Raw genomic sequence first — 22,198 nt, forward strand, 5'->3', positions numbered from 1 at the left:
ACTCTGTTACTTATCACATACAACAAATTTGCTTGTGTTTAACATTTTCTGTACAAAATAAGCATAATTTTAATTTGAAAATGTGTCAGTTTCAACTTTAACCCTCTAGGTCAGTTACTTTTTAAAAGTTGAACTACATTCTACATGTCTAAATATTGTGTGACAAGATTTAAGTTTTCTAAAAAATCCTTAATAAGATCCCATGTCTTGCAGTGTTAATATGGTCCAAAAATGTAACTTTGTATTTTATCTCAATTTAGTTTATCATTGCAATTAATATGTATAATCTTAAAAGTAACAAGCATACGTGTGCATCTGCACCATACATGTGTACTATATATCATCTCAAACCTATTATAGTTTCTTAAATGAAGAAACTCACAGCCATCCACTCTATGTATTTGGTTTGTGCCATATAAGGTTGGTTAAATTTCCTGATGATTTTATCTGCATTAAAAAAGTATTTCAACACAGAGCTATCAAAACTAAAAGTATTTATAGCTCATAATATTTTCTAATTGTTTTACTGCAGTGTGTACAAGATTTATCTATAAAGTGTCAAAAGTGGTACCTACAGGCTTCTGATTCAATTTGAACACTTCTCAGGTACTGTACTTAGTATGAAATGACTTTTCTTTTGGAGTGATTAGCTCAGGATAATTAAGAACAAAAATAGTTTCTTAGTAAATGTAGTATTTAGTTCAAATCACCTGAAAATTTGAGGAACTGAGAATAAATGCAATGAGAAAAGAAAGGGAAAGGTCTATTTTTCCAATTTTAATAGGAAAATAAATTCTCACCTAAATGTAACTAAACCATTTCTTAACCTATTATGTAAATAAAAACTACTTTCTAAGTATGGGGGTAATACACAGAACATAAAAGTACTTCCCCTATTGTGACTTTTAAAATTATGTATTTCCTGCATATAAGGAACACAACAGCCCTTTAAATACTCAAGTATCTTGGTCCTTTCAGTCTACTCAAAAGTAAGTTTCAGATGAACAAAAATATTCAGAATATAATTTGTTTTCATTAGATAGAAAACTGAAAATCAAATTGCTTCCAGTTGACATTTGAGAGATACAGGTATGTTGGTATGTATAAAATGGAATGCCAGAATTAAAGTAAACAATATTAACTGAATGAGCCAATTTATATTACAAATCATATTTTAAAACATGTAAATGTTGCTAATATCACATAAGCAATAATGTTATTTGAACACACTTTTAAAATGTCCAGTCTACTTTACTGCAGAAAAAGGATAGTTCTAGATGTGAACACAAATATGCCACATGAGGACTGTTTTGCTTATCAGTGTATCTTACGTAATTCATTTCCAAGTGATACTAAATTTCACCAAGTTCATGTCTCAGATGTGACCCAAACTCACAAACACCCTATGTAGTTATTCTGATTAAATTTGAGGATGACAGTTTTGTGAAAATTAAAGTCTTCAAATTCATAAAGTTGTGCAATAATAAAAATAATGGAAACAAGACCAACAAATCTTTACTACAGAAATATATGCAGAAAATAGTCCAACGCCATAATAGCAGACCACAAAAGATAATATTTTAAGAAAGTATATACCTATTGCCCAGTTGTGAGTCTGTAATTAGATTAAATGTTCAACTGCTCATTTGCAACATTTTAGAATTGTTTAAGATTTGACAGGGATTCGAGAATGTTGGGATGAAGAGAGAGAATATTAGGGTTAGGTACTTAAAAATACATAATTGATTTACAATTTCCATGCATGTAACAAGGTTATATTTTCAAAATTTTCAGTAAACTTGAGTTTTTTTATTGCTCACCCAAGACAACTGGCAACATTTCCTTTTACCTATAAACAGTACATACATGGAGTCACTGTCTCAAAGAAGATATTTTCCAAATGGCCAAACAAAAAAATATGATGGTGACTTAAATTTCTCAATTGAACTTCTGCAATGTATAGAAGCTAAATTATAAAAATATAAAATCTAGATATATCTGGTATTACTAATACATTTTTATGTGTTTCAATTACAAATAATCTCATCCAAGTCATTTTTGCTTTACTAAGAAACCAGTGTCTAATAATGTCCAAATAAGGTCATAAATATACAGTGTCTTTAGAACAGGAGTAATACATTTACTTGCTGCAGGTAAAATGGTAAATACTCGTTTCTTGCTCAAGAGTTAGAACTAATCCAAACACTGTAGTAGAGGTATATTCCACTCAGACTGTGTACGTGCTTCCTTTTTCTGTACACACCTTAAAACTGTACACATTTTTTACAAATACGGATTTATAGTCTATTATTTTTTTCTAACACAATGCAGATAACATCAGGAAATTACGTTTCAAATAGATTGCCTTCAAAAGCAACAAATTAATGACAAATTTCAAACATATACACTATTATTTTCAATAATGGTGTAACTCATTTTACTACACAACCAAGCCATCCATTTCTGCATTATGAAGAGTTCAGCTACTGAATTTTAATTATATAGTAAATATATTTGTTAGAAAAAAATAAATATACAAAAACCTGAAAAATTTGAAATTATTTTTCAACTGCAAAATCACAGCAATTCAGTTAAGATCTGGAAAATGGTTTACTTAATTTCACAGGATTTCTGTACAAATTTAGTTACAAACAATTTAAAAAGCCCAAATGTACTGCTTTCCATTCATCTTCAAAACAATTAAATGACAGCTAACATTTATCCCTACCAGAAATAAGTAGAGAAATAATTATGTAATGTGTTTTGCCATGGTTCAATTAAAGCCTTTATTTTTCCACATTAGGGTCATGCTAATACATATTTTCTCATCCTAACTTTAAAAAAAAAATGTAGTATCTGAAAGTTTTGGTTACATTTTTGTACCATACCAGTCCTCAGAAAATACTACATTCTTTCAACTTTTTAAAAATGGTCGATAATTTTTAAACAATAGAAATGGTATTTATGTTGGTTTTTAAGGTATAAAATAAGTAATGTACCATAAACAAATAAATAACTGCTTTCCTTTTCCATAGCAGTACATATAGCAATACATTCTCCTAAGTCATATAATTATCATTTACAATAGACAACTTAATTTTACTAATGATGCAAAAAATAATAGAATACAAGGCACAATCATTAAATGGAACTTTTCTTTAGGGTGTATATTGACATACCAGCGTGATAAGGATACCGTAAAAAGTGCAGAAAAAACACAATGTGCAATGAGACCACTGTATAAAACATGATTGCATAAAAAGTGATTTGGCCTATTTTAACTTTCAATAATTGAAAATAACCAATCTTCCCCTTAAAATTAAACTATAAAGTATGACATTTTAAAATTATTTTTATTCTACCACTATCTAAAAAAATCCTGAAGAAAAGAATTTATACCTGGGTAATAGTATATAAGTATGTGTTTGTATATATATTTAATTATACCCATTTATCAATATATACACATACACACACAGACATATTTCTTTTTAAATCATTTTACCCTCTTAGATATGTCTAAAGTTTAGAAATGACATTAATCCAGATCAATAAGTAAACATCAAATCCCATACCTTTTTCCTGTATTTTCCTTGAATCCTTTAACCACTTAAACACTTTATCTAAATCATCTCTGTCAAAGGACCCACCAGTGCATTATTGTCTACTATTAGTACCAAAAAAAGATACATCTCAGCATAACTCTTTAATAACTTGCTCTTTAGAATAATATATAGCCTTTCTAATATTGAAAAGTGTATGCTGTCCCGACAGTCAAAAACAGGCTTCCCACTGCACTGATTCTCAGTCTTTGGCACAATAAACAGAGATTGAGTGATTGATACAAGAATCAAGGTCTGAAAAATTAGACAGTCAAATGTTTTCCAATGTGGATATGTTTCCTTTTCATCAGTACATTTTCTCTTATGTTTGGCAGAAATGGAATACAGCAAAAGCCTCCTCTAGATTCTTTGTAGATCAACATTGTATAATTAAAATTAAACTCTTTGTGGTATCAAATTGTGGGAATTTTATATTTATTTTTAGAGGAAACACATTTCTTAATTTACCGCTGCTCTGGTAACATATGTCTTTCTAGGGGGACACACCTTCTATATCAATAGAAATGTACCTGGCTTGGTCAAAAATAATTCATTTTAACATGAAATGCTCTATCACTAGAAATATTACGTTCCTCAAAAATGTAGCAGAACTGTCTTTTCCAGAAATAAACTGGGAATTCATTGTAGGTCCTCAATTCCTTTTTCCCCCCAACAGTGAATGAAATGAATATTGAAATGCATAACCTATCTAAGGGTAATAAATAGCAAACATTTAAAATATATATGTATATATTTATATATATTCATTTAAAGAAGTGAAGTGTCTTATAAGTTTGTTTACTTTTTTTTGCAAATCAAATTGTAACATTCCCTAATCCACCACAGCAGCAAGGAAGCAGAAGCCTTAGTTCTACATATTCCTTAACTGTACCTGCTTTATGATTCTGAAGTAAAATAGTCTGGTACACATTACCAACCAATTAAATTAGCTTTAGCTTTTTCAGTCAACTTTCGGACTCGTCCTCTACTTGAAGTTCCAAAAGTCAAAGAGGTGTCTTCAAACAACAGCTGCCTTTGCTCCTCTTCAGAGTCATCCTCATTATAGAAAGCTGTCCTTCGACCTTGGTTTCTAGTTCTCATGTGGGGTTCAGAGCCTTTAAGTTCTTCAAACTCTTCTTCCTTGTCCATTGGATCATCTGTCTTTTTTCGGTTACTTCTCCTTAGCATTTTAACACTTGTAGGAACTATGAGATCTGAGTCTAGTTTTTGTGTCATCTTCCTTTTGGGTTTTCTGCCTCCACGACTCTTTTTCTGTAACAAATCCTCCTGTGCAGTATTAGTTTCAGAAAGAAAATTGCATGTTGAAGAAGGAACTACTTCATCTCTGACAGAATGCACGTTATTTTGCTCTGCAGTTTCTGGCTTTGCATACTGTAGCTTTTTGGGTTTTCTACCCCTTTTCTTGTGTGTAAGTTCACCACTACCAGTATTAACTTCTACCTTAGGTTTCCTTCCAGGTCCTCTCTTCACAAGTTTAGACGGCTGCCCACCATGGCCATTCACTTGAATGCTTCCTGGTATAAGAGCATTGTTCTTACAATCTGTTAAAAGGGAACAACATCACACTTAATATATGGAATTGCTTTTTTATTTAACCCTCAAACTAATCAATAGGGCCATTGCTATAGTTACACCTAATGACACAATGCTAAATACATTTTTACTAATAAGAAAAAAAGACAAAAGGCTCACAGTTAAATGATATTATTTACAGACATACCTAATTTTATTGTTCCTCATTTCAATGCATCTCTCAGATAGAGCCTTCTTATTTTTTTTTTAATCAAATTGAAGGCCTTGGCAACCCTGCATCAAGCAATTCTATCAGTGCCCTTATTCAACAGGCTCAGATGATAGCATTTTTTTTTTTAGCAATAAAGTACTTTTAAACATTTCCTTTAGACATAATGCCAATGCACATTTAACAGACTACAGTGTAGTATAAACATAACTTATATGCATTAGAAAGCCAAAAATTTGTGTGACTTGCTTTAGTGCCACCTTAGTTTTATTGAGGTAGTTTAGAACTGGAACTGCACTATCTCCAAGGTATGCCTGTCTGTATGCTGCCATTATCATGACTAAAACCCCACTGTAACAACCTCCATAATAAACACCACCATGCTTTATTAAAAAAATTTTTTTGAGAGCTCAGACTCTAAATATGTAGAGATCATGATGCACTCACTGCCTTTCTGTAGTTAAAAAAAGTCTATTACCCTTTTAGATGAAGGAAAAGATGATTTACATGCACTACCACTAACTTTCTTCTTCAAAAATTCTGAAGTTTTTTGTTTGGTTGTGGTACATAATCTGCAATGCAATAAGGAAATCCATAGAAATGGAAACTGCTTTTAAAGAGAAAGCTTTTTCATAATGGTATTTTTTGTCACAGGTTGGAGTTGTACTTCATAAATATCAAGAAAAAAACCATCGAGACTCACAAAATGTCAGAGCCAGCAGCAGAGAAGGCAAAGCCCTCATTTCCTGACCCCCAAAGTACAAATGATTTTCTTTAGATTGGTGGTTTTCTATAACGATGAGGCAGAGAGGAGTGCAGGGGAGAAGTGTGTGCGAGCATCAAGTAGTTAAGCATTTTCTAACAAACGATTATCCTTAATCTGCCTGAGAGTTCTCTAGATCTTTTCATTTGTTTTCCAGTAAGACTACTGACAAGGGTTCTAAATATCCAGTCCACGTACCCACTATAGAAGTTCTACAGATTGGACTCAAGAACTTCAGGAACAACTTGAAATGGTCCAAATTTTGTGTGGATATGCCTATGCACATTTTCTGGGAAAAGGACTACAGGGTCCATCAACTTCATAAAGCAACATATAACCTAAAAAGGTTAAGGACTAATTCAGTTCTCTTAAAAAGGAATTCAAGAGCTTAAAAAAATATATGAAAAGCCACTGATTTGGACCTGCACTGTTCTGGTGGTTAATAACCATGTGGCTACTGAGCACCTGCAATGCACCTATGCAATAGAGGAAGTGAGTTTTTACCTAAATTTAAATTTGAAAACAAAAGCAGCATACATTTCGAAATACTGATTACATGTTGAAATGATAACATTTTAGATAATAAATAAAATATATTAGGAAAATGGATAATTTTATGTTTGTTGTTATGAGAAGTAGCTACTAGGAAATTTTAAATTATCTATCTGGCTTGCATTTTTACTGGACAGCACTGCTCTTGATTCAAGTAGTTAATTCAGGTGTCAATATTTAGATAGTAGTCATCATTAATGACTTAATAGCTAATTGTATTTCCACACTGTACTGGTACTCTTTATATATTTGAAATAGTCAAAAATCATAAATCAAATTGGCTACTGGACCTCCCCTAATGTAATGTCAGTACCAATTCACTATATACATTTGATTTTACCAGGATTCCGTAGTGATAGAAGCAAGGCCAATCTACTACTTAAAACTTTTAATTCAGTTCAGAAAGGAAGAAAATCTAAAACACTCATATACAAAGTCATTTTCCTATTTACTGAACTGAATAATTAGACACAGGAATTCAGATACTACTATAGACAGACACATTTAAAAAAAAAATAATTCAACAGTTTACCTGCCACAAAAGGCAATGAACAGGGTGTTCTGGGAATACAAAGTGCTTGACTTTGTCTAAAGAACCCAGGAGAAGGCTTCCTGAAGAAGATGACATTTCAAAGACTTATAAAGTAGCAGGAAACCATTAAACTAGAAGGAAAAAGACATTCTAAAGGGAGAAAACAACACTGATGTTCAGGGACTTCCAAGTGGTTTAGGATGGCTGGGACATAAAACAGGGAAAGCAAATAAGCAAAGCTGGAATATTAGGCACCAGCCAAGTAATGAAGAGTCCCGTATAACATGCACAAACGTTAAAATCTGATTCCACATATGACTGGAAAGCAGGGCAGCATTTTAAGTGTATGTGTGCCTGTGCACTCTGTACTAGGAGAGAAATGATCAGAAAGATTGCTTTGGCTGCAGTGTGGAAGATGGAGTGGGTAAGGAAGAGTTAAGAACTGACGCACAGAGACCAGTTAGAAATTAAGACAGCAGTCTAGGGAAGAAACTTTGTAAGTCTGAATTAAGGCAATGAAAGTGAGAACTGCAGAGGAAGGAAGAAGCTTTAGAGATGTTAAAAGAGGCAGCAACAACAGACTAATGACTGTCAAGTAGATCTGGATGCTGAAGAGAAGGCTAGAATGACTCCCTGTCATTCTAATGTCATTTCAAACTAATGTCAGTTGACAGACCCCAACACCATTAATCAAAATGAGGGCATTTCAATTAAAAATTAAATGAGAGGTTTCTGGGAAGAACATTGAAGATGAAATGGTTTAGATACAATTGGAAGTCCAGATACAAATGCTTATTGTTGAGGAATCTTTTGACAATAAGCCATAATAGTTTTAACATGTCATAGGGTGTATTTATATTATTTACCTTCATCTTTCAAGCATAATGTCTTTATAACGAAAATCTGCAGGTGAAAGAACTTGGAAGAATAACTATAAAAGGCCCAAAATTGTGTGCTAGAATACAGGGTCTGGCTACAGATAACCCTAATGAATTATTACTTAGTAAAAAAGTTGATGTGTTGAATTTTGTGACATAGTAACAACTAATTTTTCTAAAAAAGTAGAGAATGCTATATGTGTTAACAAAATCCAATTTAAACTTCCTGGAAATAATTTTTTAGGTTTTGTCATCATGAAGTTAAAAACTAATTTATATCCTTAAAAGCCTTTGATTCTACAATTTGTTTCATTTCCATATAGAAGTTTTTTCTTGGCCTTTAAAATAAATACAATTTGCTTTTGGCACAAAGCTGAAAATCAAAAGATGTCTCACTAAATTCATCTACTGATACAGATGTGACTTTTAAATGAGCAACCTAAAAAGTTGATGTAAGTGCTAACTTCAACAAATGCATCACTTTAAAGAAAGACCTACTGTATCTTAGAAGATGCAAATAACACTTACCTTGTTCAATGACAGTTGATGACTTTGAAAGAGTGGATGTCCTGGAGAGCACAGATGATTTCATTTTACGTTTGACTGGCTTTTCTTTTTCCAAATTTTCTTTTGCAGAATTATTCCTAGTGTCATGACTAAAATTGGATTGAGCAGTACTTGAAAGAGTATTCAAGGTTTTGGAATGTTTCACAGAATTCTCTAGAACTAAAACACACACACACACACACACACACAAAGAAACATTATAAGCTAAGTTTTATTTAACTTAAAAACGAGCAAGAGCGTTGGGATTACTTGTAACCTGAGTTGCTTAAATTAGCCAAGAGGACAAAATCTAAAGGATACTTAAACCTTCTTTAGGAAATCTACTTTCAAAATAGAAAAAAGGCATAAACAAGTAAATTTTTAATTTTAGACCTTTAGAAGCTGTCCAGTCACTTCAAGATTATGAAGTCAAGGCATGGAAAATTGCTAGCAAGTCTGGATAGTAGGATTTAAATTTAGGTAGTTTGGGTTAGAGTTGCTATTTTTAAGCAATGACATTCCTTAATGTAAATTTTCTTTTTCTTATTAAAAATAATTTTTTTTAAATGAGCAAAAACAATAAAGAAAAAACAATGTTTGCTAGAATTTACTGACATCCTGTATATTTCATGGCAAGGTAAAAGCGTAAATTTAAAAAACCATTAAACAGCTCTGGTAGTTGTGCTGGCGCGGGCCAGGTGGCCCACTGTCTTCTTGGTGATCATTGCAGCCGCTGCCCGAGGCCCTGAGACCTCGGAGAGCTGAGCTGCTCTCGAACCCTAACTGAAAGAAGCCGAGAGTGACGGTGAAGCTGGCAGTGGTCCCGGAGGGACTCGCTCCTTCACCTTCCAAGCTCTGCCAAGTGCTGCAGAGAGGAAAAGACAGGCGCCGGGTGACTGTGGGGGCGGGGCATACGCAGAGCACTTGGTTCCCGGAAAACGTGGATACTCTGCCTCCTTTCTGCAGCGACATCGCCCCTAGGGTGCTGGCGCCAGCCCCCACCTGGTCCCGAGCCTGTGAACTAGACGCCCAAGCGGTTGGTGGCTGCTAAGGACAGGAATCGCCTGCCGGAGCTTAGCGGGTTAGGTGTGTGGCCTTTGAGGTCAGCTCTGCATCGAAATCAGATCCTAGCCCTGTAATCTCTGGAACCTGAGTTGCCTTTTTGGTAAAAATGGGGAGAATAGTTCGATTCAGAATCCCATCCAACTTGACGCTGTATCTGGGAGATTACTGACCCAGTGTGTATGATGCAGCCTGAGACCCAAAGCAGCAGATCCCTGGGCTTCAATTTCACACCACCTCCAGTTAGATACACAGGTTTAGAGTTGTATGGTTAGGAAGATCTGGGCTGTCAGAAGTAGAGAGGTATTCAACTTTATCATCACCCCTTTTTCTTCCAGCTTTAGAGTAAGTTCCTACCTGTCCTAAAAATAGGATGTTCCTACTGCCATCCTCATTACGGAATTGCAGAGATTTGTAAGTAACCTGTACCTTTCCAGTCAAGAACCTGTTAGATATTCCTACTTTATCAAACTTGTTTTTAAATCTTGACTACAAAAAGTAGTGCTCATGGTTTTAAAAAAATGTACAGAAGTTTACCAAAAAGCAAAAGTTACTATTTTTTCTTAAGACCCAATTCTCACAGGTAACCTCTTGATGTTTCTTGGATACCTTAAAATGCTTAAATAAATGTTAATGGAAAAACAAACAAACAAACAAAAAAACCCAACATTAAACAGCCCTGGCTGGTGTGGCTCAGTGGACTGAGTACAGGCCTGCGAACCAAAGGGTCACTGGTTTGATTCCCTATCAGCACATGCCTGGGCCAGGTCCCATTAGCGGGTAACATAATATATACTTCAATTTAGAAACTGTAACTGATTCTTACTTGTTTTCCCTGGCATTGCAGATGTATGAGTTTTCGAAATAAAAGTCTTTGCCTCTGAAGAAGTAGATGGTTGCTCTGTGGTAACTGGATCTACAACCACCCGGTTGCTTCTGGTTCGAACTACAGAACTGGATTCTGTTTTACCGTTTATCTGAGCAGCATTGTGCCTTGGTGGTATTAATCGCGTAGGTGTAGAGAATGCAGAGGTAGAGATATCTGACTTAAATTGGGGTTTCACGATCCTTTTCTTCCTTTCAGGGCTGTAAAAAAATAGTATCATTAGTTATTTTATAGCTCTATATGGATGAATAAAACACAGTTTTATAAATAATACTGGATTCAATATTTGCACTGTTATGAAATATGTTAAAATATGAGATTTGTAGTGGATTTCATATGGAATATTTAGTGAAGGATTGCTGTAAATGCTGTAGTTATATATGACAGAAAGCATGATGCCATCACTATCCTAAAAATGCTGTTTTACTGTATAGATTTAGCAGTTTGAATTTAAGCACTTACACTAGTATAGCTTTAGTTAAAAGATTAAAAATCCTCCACATCATAGGAACTTGCATGTCAAATATATCATTCTGCAATATAGGGAATAGTAAAGGAAGTATTAAAAAACATCGAGTTCTATTACTTAGATTACAAAGTTATAGATCAGCTGATGCTGTTTAAAAGAAATCAGATACCTTGATGCAACACTACTGGAAACAGAGCTGCTCCTGTTTCTTTTCTTCCTCCTTTTGGTTATTGTATTTCTTTTATGAAAACGAAGAGCAGATTTATAATCTGATAAAACTGAACTGATGTGTTCTTCAAAGAAAGCAGACAGGCGCAAACTCATGCTATAAATCTATGGTAAGAAAAAATAACTATTCAAACATTTCTCAAAATACAATGTCTGTTCAGTAGATAGTAACATATAATTTAAATATTTATCTAGTCAAAAGTTTTAAAAATTTTAACTTTGCTTTTTCTCCAGTCTCTTTTGATGAAGAGTAAAACTGGAGCATTTTTACAATTATTTTTGTATTTAGACTGGGAATCTTCCAAGCTTTGAGATTCTTAAAGAAAAGCCCTATGAAGTGAGATGGCTGATAGAAACAGTATTTCTGTAAACTCTTGTCATAAAGAAACTATCCCTGAGGATATGAACCTATTTTTTATTGCTACCTAGAACTAGATATTTTTTCTCATTTCATTTACACATTATCACCCCTTTGTGATGTCTTGTCTGGCCAAACAGGTAAATTAAAGTTGTACTCATTTTTATGAATCATTAGCAAAAACGCTCCTTTCTATTACTGCAGAAAGCTGCACAAGTTAAGTCTACACAGCCCTAATATATACCAGGACAGTATGTTCATGGTTATCTATTCAACCATACTACTTCAAGAAAAGTAATCATCCCTGAACATCAGTGACACCAGTGTTAGTTCACAGAAGGAACAAAGTAGAAAGAAGTCATTCTTTTTTCCACTAGGATACCATTAAGAAAAGAGAAAGTTAGTAAATTTAGCTCTAATTTCCCCCCCTCCCCACCCCAGCCTATTCAATCTGGGCTGCCACAAAGACAGAAAGCACAGGGATTTTTTTCTTTCTCATCCTAGTGCAAACCAAAGCTCTAAATTTTAAATTAAGGCAACAAAGTTTTTCTAATAATTTCCTTAATTTAAAAATAAAGAAAACAATTTAATATATACCCTTGATCTTTTGCTTGGTGTATATGCTTTAGAATTACTAAAAATAAGTCTGACATCTTTACATAACTCCATTGGTGACTCATAATTCCCAGCCTCTAATGTTTCTCTAACGGTAGCAAAATCCATTGGAGTGTCAATGATGTCTCTGTAGTCCTAAGAGAGGAAAAATAGGTGGTATTATTATTATCATTACTACCACAAGGCGTTACATCTCAGCACAGGGATTTACATACAATTTCTGTGATGAACAAAAGTCCTAGAACTACTAATAACCATTCCTTGTTTTCATCATCAAGGCTCCCCTTTTTGTAATGCCCTATCCTTTGAGAAAACAGAGGAGTTTTCTCATTTAGAAGCTATTAAGTTCTGCTTTCCTCCCTTAGTCCCTTGGGGAAAAGGTAAATGGTGAAGGTGTGTTGGAAAAAAGGGATTAAGAAAGTATAGAAAAATTTCAGTTCTATAACTAAATATAAGTTTGACAGAAAATACCCAAAACTTGATGCTATCTATAAACTTGAAAGGCTGTTGACTCACTGAAACATAATCACAATTTAAAAAAAGTTGTCATTGAGTCTATGCATTTCGTTTCACAGAAGTGGAATAACCCCAAGTCTCTACCTGGTCAACTGTATATAAAAAAAGCAATAAAAACAAACAAATGAAAGCAGGAAAAAGCAAGAGAATAGTAGAAAATTATTTGAATATAGTGATCTCTTTTTTAAACTTTCATTTATTTATTTTTAGACAGAGGGGAAGGGAAGGAGAGAAACATTGTTGTGCAAGAAAGAAACAGTGGCCTCTCACATGCCCCCAACAGGAGACCTGGCCTGCAACACAGGCATGTGCCTTGACTGGGAATTGAACCAGTAACCTTTTGGTTTTCAGGGCGGCATTCAATCCATTGAGCCACACCAGCCAGGGCTGAACAGAGTTATCTCTTAATAGGGATGTACAGTACTCTACCTTTTCCATAGCCTTGGAGTATGTAACTATATTTTTCGAAATATAATTTGACTTTGAGCCAAGTTTAAATTATGATCAAATATGTTTTACCATAAAGCAAACAGGATTTTAAAATTTACAAATAGGAACATATTTCTTCCTTAACAATCTCCATACTTTTTATTTCCTTTCTTATTCCATTGGCTAAAATTTGCAGTGCTATACTGAAGAGCAGTGAAAAATGTACATTCTTGTCTTAATCCCAATCTTAGGGGAAAAACAACCAGGTTTTCATTATTAAGCATGATGTTAGCTATAGGTTATTTCATAACTATTTCTTTATCAAGTTATGGAAGTTCCCCTTTATTCCCAGTTTTCTTAGATTATGTATTTGTCTATGTAGCATCTATTCATCACAGGGCCAATTATATTAACTATACTTTCTTATTTTCTATATTCTTGATGCTCTGGCATTTGGGGCCTTATAGAACTGAGAAGACGGTGCCCTTTCCAGGGATATCCAGTTCTTAGAGATAGCAAAGGACTGCACTGGGAACTCATTTTTATATGCAAAACCATCCCCCTCCCCATCTCTTTATGCCCCATTGAAATTATTCAAAGTAGCCAATCCTAAACTATTTACCCTGCCCTGCCTGCTTCTCTCACAGACATCCCAAGAAAGGGTCTGGCCAAAGCTTGTCCTTTGCTCCTGTTGTCTGCCACCTGATGAAAATGTGGTGATTCTCTGTGGTGCAAAGTGGCATTTGGGGCCTCTTCCCTAGAACCTGAAAGTACAATAAACTTCTTCCTTCCACGTTTCATTCTCATTTCCTCCTGGACTATGCTGACTTTACCATACCATTATCATATCGAATATGTACATTCTTAGAACAAACAAAAGCCATTTTGTCAAATGCTTTTTCTGCATTAATATGATCGTGTGACTTATCTCCTTCAATGTGATGAATTACATCAATTGATTTTTGAATACTGGACAAGTCTTACATCCCTGGGACAAGCCCCACTTAGTCATGGTAGTAAATCATTTTTATATATTGGTGAATTCTAATTTGCTGATATTTTATTAAGAATTTTCGAGGGAATTAGGAAGATGGCGGCGAGATAGGTGGGAGTAGAGTCCACTTCCCCTCAACGCCAGTGAAATACCTGGCTGATCTGAGGAGCAGAGAGAATAGCAAACAGTATTTCAGCATATATGAAGATCGGAGACCAAAGATAGAGGACATTGAAAGATCACACGGTGAGACAAGAAAACCTGGAGTGCTGAAAAGACCACAGTTAGACCGTGTTACACCCATAAATGTCAGCTCAAGACCAGTGAGCACAGGAGATTAAAGAGACAGCACCACTGAATCCCATTGGCATTCTACCATAGAAGTTCATACCATAAACCCAGGGAGTCAGAATAGATCAATTTAAGAAGCAGACGCTAATAAGAAGAGTCTCACAAACAATGGGAAGACAAAGAAACAATCCCCAAATGAAAGGAAAGGAGGAAGCCTCAGAAAGAACACTAACTGAAAAAGAGGCAAGTCAACTATCAGATACTGAGTTCAAAGCAATGGTTATCAGGAAGCTCACTGAGCTCTCTGAGCTCAAAGAGAACTACCAGAAACTACAGGGAAGCTACAATGAACTCACTGCAAACTATATCAACCCGAAAAAGGAAATAGAAACTATCAACAAGGGCCAAGAGGAAGTGAAGAATACAATTTCTGAATTGAAGAACAGAGTAGAAGGAATGAAAAGCAGGCTTGATGAAGCAGAGGATCGGATCACCGAGCTGGAGGACAAAGTAGAAAAAAACACCCAGAAAGAGCAAGAAAAGGAAAAGAGGCTCAGAAAGAATGAAGAGGCAATAAGGGAAATGCAGGACAACATGAAACGTAACAATATCTGTATAATAGGAATACCAGAAGGAGAAGAAGAGCAAGGGATATAAAACCTGTTTGAAAAAGTAATGATGGAAAATTTCCCTAATCTGAGGAGAGAAAAAGTCACCCAAATCCAGGAAACACAGAGAGTCCCAAGCAAGAGGAACCCAAAGAGGCCTACTGCAAGACACATCATAACTAAAATGGCAAAATTCCAAGACAAAGAGAGGATCTTAAAGGCAACAAGGGAGAAAAAGGAAGTAACATACAAGGGAGCCCCAATAAGGTTAGCAACTGACTTCTCAATGGAAACGCTCCAAGCCAGAAGAGAATGGCAAAAAATATTCCAAGTAATGAGAACCAGGGGCCTGCAACCAAGACTACTTTACCCAGCATGGATCTCAATCAAGATAGAAGGCCAAATAAAGAGTTTCCCAGACAAAAGAAGTCTAAAAAAATACGCTTCCACCAAACCAGCTCTGCAAGAGATGCTAAAGGGACTGCTTTAAAGAAAGGAAGGAAAAGAGAAAGAGAGAGGAACACAGGTAGGAAAAAATGTCAATGAATAACTACCTATCGATAATAACCTTAAACATAAATGGATTAAATAATCCAATCCAAAGACATAGAATAGCTGAATGGATAAGAAAACATGACCCACACATATGCTGCCTACAAGAGACCCATCTCAGGACAGAAGACCTACACAGACTGAAAGTGAAGGGCTGGAAACAAATTTTCCAAGCAAATGGACAGGAAAAAAAAGCAGGGGTAGCAATACTCATATCAGACAAAATAGACTTCCAAAGAAGGGCCATAAAGAGAGACCCAGAAGGTCACTTCATAATATTCAAAGGAAGAATCTACCAAGAGGACATAAACATTGTAAATATATGTGCACCCAATATACGAGCACACAAATACATAAAGAAAATCTTGGAGGACTTCAAAAAAGATATTGACAGCAACACAATTATAGTACGGGATTTTAACATCCCACTGTCAAAAATGGACAGATCTTTGAAACACAGTATCAACAAGGATATTGTGGCATTGAACAATACCCTAGATGAAATGAACTTAACTGATATATATGAAGCTTTTCATCCCAGAGAAGCAAATTACACATTCTTTTCAAGCATACATGGATCATTTTCAAAGATAGACCACATGATAGGACACAAAGCAAGCCTCAACAAATTCAAGAAAATTGAAATCATATCAAGCATTTTCTCTGACCACAAGGGACTGAAACTAGAAACGAACCTCAAAGGAAAAAACCCTAAACACTCAAAATCATGGAGACTGAATAGCATGCTATTAAACAATGAATGGGTCAAGAACGAGATTAGGGAAGGAAGAAATCAAAAACTTTCTGGAAACAAATGAAAATGAACTCACAACAACCCAAAACCTATGGGACACAGCAAATGCAGTCCTGAGAGGGAAGTTCATAGCAGTACAGGCCTACCTTAAAAAGATAGAAACATTTCAAACAAACAACCTAACCCTACGCCTACAAGAACGGGAAGAACAAGAAAGACAGCCCAGAGCAAGCAAAAGGAAGGAAATAACCAAGATCAGAGCAGAGTTAAATGACATAGAGACTAAAAGCACAATTCTAAGGATCAATGAATCCAGGAGCTGGTTCTTTGAAAAGATAAACAAAATTGACAAGACTTTAAGTAGGCTCATCAAGAAGAAAAGAGAGAGGATCCAAATAAACACAATTAAAAATGAAAGAGGAGAGATTACAACTGATACCACAGAAATACAAAGGATTGTAAGAAATTACTAGGAAGAACTGTATGCTAAGAAATTTGAAAACCTAGATGAAATGGACATATTTCTAGAAAAATATAATCTTCCAAAACTGAATGAAGCAGCAGCAGAAAACCTGAACACACCAATAACAGCAGACGAAATTGAAGCAGTCATCAAAAAACTCCCATCACACAAAAGCCCTGGACCAGATGGTTTCACAGGAGATTTCTACAAAGCATTGAAGGAACAGCTAATCCCTACCCTTCAAAGACTATTCGAAAAAATCCAAACTGATGGAAGACTCCCAAACTCTTTTTATGAAGCCAGCATCATTCTAATCCCAAAACCAGATAAAGACACAACAAAGAAAAGAAAACTTCAGGCCAATATCGCTGATGAACACAGATGCTAAAATTCTCAATAAAATATTGGCAAACCCCACCCAGCAATATATTAAAAAGATCATACATCATGACCAAGTGGGATTCATCCCAGGGATGCAAGGATGGTACAATATTCGCAAATCAATAAACATAATACATCACATCAATAACTGCAAAGACAAAAATCACATGATCATATCAATAGATGCGGAAAAAGCATTTAAGATACAGCACCCATTTCTGATAAAAACACTCAGCAAAGTGGGAATACAGGGAGCATTCCTCAACATAATAAAGGCCTTATATGAGAGACCTACAGATAACATCACACTCAATGGATAAAAACTTAGAGCTTTCCCACTAAGATCAGTAACAAGACAAGGATGCCCTCTCTCACCACTCCTATTCAACATAGTATTGAAAGTCCTAGTCACAGCAATCAGACAAGAAAAAGAAGTAAAAGGAATCCAAATTGGAAAGGAGGAAACGAAACTGTCACTGTTTGCAGATGACATAATAGTGTACATGGAAAATCCTATAGATTCCACAAAAAAAATACTCGACCTAATAAATGAATTTGGCAAAACAGCTGGATACAAAGTCAATACTCAGAAATCAAAGGCATTCTTGTACACCAACAATGAAACTGCAGAAACAGAAATCAGGAAAAAAAAAATCCCATTTGATATAGCAACAAGAAAAATAAAGTACCTAGGAATAAGCCTAATCAAGGAGGTAAAAGACCTATACTCACAAAACTACACAACACTGAAGAAAGAAATTAAGGAAGACACAAACAAATGGAAGCATGGACCATGCTCATGAATTGGAAGAATTAACATCATCAAAATGACCATACTATCCAAAGTGATTCATAGATTCAATGCAACCCTTATTAAAATACCAATGATATATTTCACAGATATAGAACAGTTCAGAAGTGTATATGGAACCATAAATGACCCCGAATATCTGCAGCAATTTTGAGAAAGAAGAACAAAGCAGGAGGGATCATAATACCTGATATCAAACTGTATTATGAGGCCACTGTAATCAAAACAGCCTGGTACTGGCATAAAAACAGGCACATAGAACAATGGAACAGAACAGAGAGCCCAGAAATAAACTCAAGTCTATACGGTCAATTAATATTTGACAAAGGAGGCAGAAGCATAAAATGGAGCAAAAACAGCCTCTTCAACAGACGGTGTTGGGAGATCTGGACAGCTATGTGCAAAAAAATGAAACTCGATCACCAACTTACGCCATACACGAAAATAAATTCAAGATGGATAAAAGACTTAAATATAAGTTGTAACACCATAAAAGTCCTTGAGGAAAACATTGGCAGGAAAAAATCTTAGACATTCCACGCGGCAACATCCTCACAGACACATCCCCTAAAGCAAGGGACATAAAGGAAAGAATAAACAAATGGGACCTCATCAAAATAAAAAGCTTCTGCATGGCTAAAGAAAACAGCACCAAATTACAAAGAGAACCTACAGTATTGGAAAACATATTTGCTAATGATACCTCAGACAAGGGCCTGATCTCCAAAATATATAAAGAACTCACACGACTCCACTCCAGGAAGACAAACAACCCAATTAAAAAATGGGCAAAGGACTTGAACAAACACTTCTCCAAGGAAGACATACAGAGGGCCCAGAGACATATGAAAAGATGCTCAGCATCACTAGCCATCAGAGAGATGCAAATTAAAACCACAATGAGGTACCATCTCACACCAGTCAGAGTGGCCAACATAAACAAATCCACAAACAAATGTTGGAGAGGATGCGGAGAAAAGGGAACCCTAGTGCACTGTTGGTGGGAATGCAGACTGGTGAGGCCACTGTGGAAAACAGTACGGAATTTCCTCAGAAAACTAAAAATGGAACTGCCCTTTGACCCAGCAATTCCACTGCTGGGATTATACCCTAAGAACCCTGAAACACCAATCCAAAAGAACCTGTGCACCCCAATGTTCATAGCAGCACAATTTACAATAGCCAAGTACTGGAAGCAACCGAAGTGCCCATCAGCAAACGAGTGGATCCAATTACTATGGTATATTTACACAATGGAATTCTATGCAGCAGAGAGAAAGAAGGAGCTTATACCCTTTGCAACAGCATGGATGGAACTGGAGAGCATTATGCTAAGTGAAATAAGCCAGGCGGTGAGGGACAAATACCATATGATCTCACCTTTAACTGGAACATAATCAATAGAAGAAAAAAGCCAACAAAATATAACCAGAGACATTCAAGTTAAGAACAATCTAACAATAGCCAGGGGTGTGGGGACAGTTGGAATAGGGGATTACAGGAACTACTATAAAGGACACATGGACAAAATCAAGGGGGAGGGTGTAGGTGAGGGAGGTAGGTAGGGTCCGGTGGGGTGGAGGGATGGGGAGAAAAGGCATACAACTGTAATTGAATAACCATAGAAATTTAAAAAAAAAAGAATTTTCAGTTTTTTCTTTTGTATTGTTTTTGTTTGGCTTTGATATCTGGATAATACTGCCTTTAGAGATTGAGTGGTGTTTCCTTCTCTACCTGTGAAGGGATTGTGCAGAATTTGTGTTAAATCTTTAAATGTTTGGTAGAATTAAGATATCTGGCCTTAAGATACTTCTTTTTTGAAAGTTTTTAATTGCAAATTAAATTGCCTTACTAGTTATGAGGCTATTGAAATGATCTAATCATATGGGGTGAATTATAGTCATTTGTACTTTTAAAATTGGCCTGTTCAACTAGGATGTCAAATTTATGTGTGGAGTTGTTTGTAGTATTCCTTTATTATGATTTTGATTTCTGTAGGGTTTGTAGTGATATCCCCTATTGCATTCCTGATATTAGCAATTTGAATCTTTTTTGTCTTTTTAGCTTTGTAAATCTTAATAGAGCTTTCTTAATTTTATTAATCTTTTCCAAGTATCAGCTTTTGGTTTTGTGGATTTTTTCTATTGTTTTTCTGTTTTCCATTTCATTGATTTCTGCTCTTAATATTTCTTCTGCTCACTTTTGATTAATTTTATTCTTCTTTTTCTAGGTTCTTAAGACTAGCTCTTAGATTGAGTTGAGACTTTTCATCTTCTGATGTGGACTGCTTAGTGCTATAAGTTTCCCTGCACTGCTTCAGTTGCCTTCCACAAATTTTGATGTATTCATTTTCATTACGTTCAATATATTTTTAAATTTCCCGTAAGTCTTCTTTGAATCATGGATTATTTAGAAGTATCTTGTTTAGTTATCATCCATTTGATCATTTTCTTGTTACATTTCTGTTACTGATTTCTAGTTTGATTACACTGTGGTCAGAAAACACTATGATTTTTTTAATTATGTCATTTTATTGGTTTTTAAAAAAATTTTTTTTCCAATCTTATGGGTCACTTGAACAGGTCTTAGAATTCCATTTGATTTCTCTATAATGTTCATGACTATAACTCTCTGTACAGGTTTTTAAGTGGTTGTTCAGATATTTTATAATGTATATATAATTATCAAAACATAATGTTGTCAACATTTTACCAGTTCTAGTGATGGGTAGAAAACTCCCCTACCCTTATTTCTTATTTTCACATTCACTGATTCTTTCCTCTGTTCTCTTCAGTTGAGTTTTTATTTCAGTCATTATTTTTTAGTTCTATTTCCATTTGATTCTTAGTTCTTTTTTAAAACTTGGAACAAGGGATTTTTTTATTGAAACCTGGACATTTAAACCTTGTGTTTCAGTGGGCCTACTCTGACACCACTCTTTGGGCTAAGAGGGGGCACTGCCTTGTTACTGCTAGGTGGGTGTGGAATTCCAGGTTTTATTTGGCCTCCACTGACACTCAACGATTGAGGAGTAGCTCTTTGAAACATCTGGAAGGAACAGGAATGCACTGATATCAATTAGGGTGGGAGTGTCTTTGTTATCACCAACTGATGGTCAAAGTCCCAGCTCTCCACTAGGCACCCATTGACACCACCCAGTGAGGTAGGGCAGGAGTACATTATTACTGCCAGGTGGGGGGTTGAAGTCTATGCTTGGTATTTAGGAAGCATGGAGATGGCTCTCCACTAGCCTTTGTAGGTGGTAAGGAGTAAGGCCACAATTTTTGCTGTGGTATTTGGTTGGAGTAGAGCAGCTATCATCTACAAGTTTTTGTGTTGCTGAGTTGCCCCTTTCCTCTTCCACTGGCTGGAGAGAGCACGCTTTTCTGGTCAGTACATGTTGGCATTTCTAGGCTGTCAGTTTCTCCAGTATCCAGAGTTGAAACATATAAGGCAAAACACATACCTAGGAAATTCACTACTGTGTTATTCATCAGGTCCTGAGGTCCCTAGCTGGTCCTTTTTTCTTCTCTCCACCTTTCAGAATCTTCTTACATTTCTTTTATACATACCATCCACAATTTTTTAGTTCTACTTAGTGGGGAGAATAGGGAAAAGTATGTCTACTTCTTTTTCTCAGAAGTCCAATTACACAGTGTTTGACCAAAATATTGTGAAATGTCTGACCTATAAGTGACTTTAGAACCACTTTACAAAGTCACACAAAATTAGTCTTAGTATCTTTCACTAGTATTCCGATTTCAGCAAGAACAAGTCTACTTAATGTACCAAATTGGATCAAAATACCCTGGCCATTTACAGAAATTAAATACACTATTAGTGGAAGACTGTCATTTAAAAAAAATATTTCAAAGAATCAACCCCTGACTCTTAAGACAGCTGAAGGTTGGGCAATAGTTACAAAATTGCTTTATGCAATGGTAACAACATATAAACAGTGTCCAACCTCTCTATCCTCTTAAAAGTATCAAACTAATTTGACAAAGATCTATAATTACTTGGATATTTAATATTATAACATATTGGATTTACAAAATGAAAGTGTTGGGAAAATAATATAAAAATGTTTTACAAAATTTTTGGTTAAATGTCAAATTTATATAAAACATTTTGTTTTTCTTGGTT

At 35.2% G+C, this 22,198-nt stretch overlaps 1 protein-coding gene across 1 annotated transcript in view; it reads right to left on the reverse strand.

Moving 5' to 3' along the window:
• Positions 1-1,732: 1,732 nt before the first annotated feature.
• PHIP (pleckstrin homology domain interacting protein) overlaps positions 1,733-22,198 on the reverse strand; it is a 141,590-nt gene continuing 121,124 nt past the window's right edge. Inside the window, exons 36-40 of the mRNA XM_053913788.1 lie at positions 12,236-12,388; positions 11,222-11,385; positions 10,524-10,783; positions 8,618-8,815; positions 1,733-5,164 (exon numbers count right to left, since the gene is read on the reverse strand). Coding sequence (XP_053769763.1) covers positions 4,533-5,164; positions 8,618-8,815; positions 10,524-10,783; positions 11,222-11,385; positions 12,236-12,388 — 1,407 coding nt within the window. The 3' untranslated portion in view covers positions 1,733-4,532. The remainder of the gene's footprint in view (positions 5,165-8,617; positions 8,816-10,523; positions 10,784-11,221; positions 11,386-12,235; positions 12,389-22,198) is intronic.

Source organism: Desmodus rotundus, chromosome 11 (genome assembly GCF_022682495.2).
Source record: "Desmodus rotundus isolate HL8 chromosome 11, HLdesRot8A.1, whole genome shotgun sequence".
Lineage (NCBI taxonomy): Eukaryota > Metazoa > Chordata > Mammalia > Chiroptera > Phyllostomidae > Desmodus > Desmodus rotundus.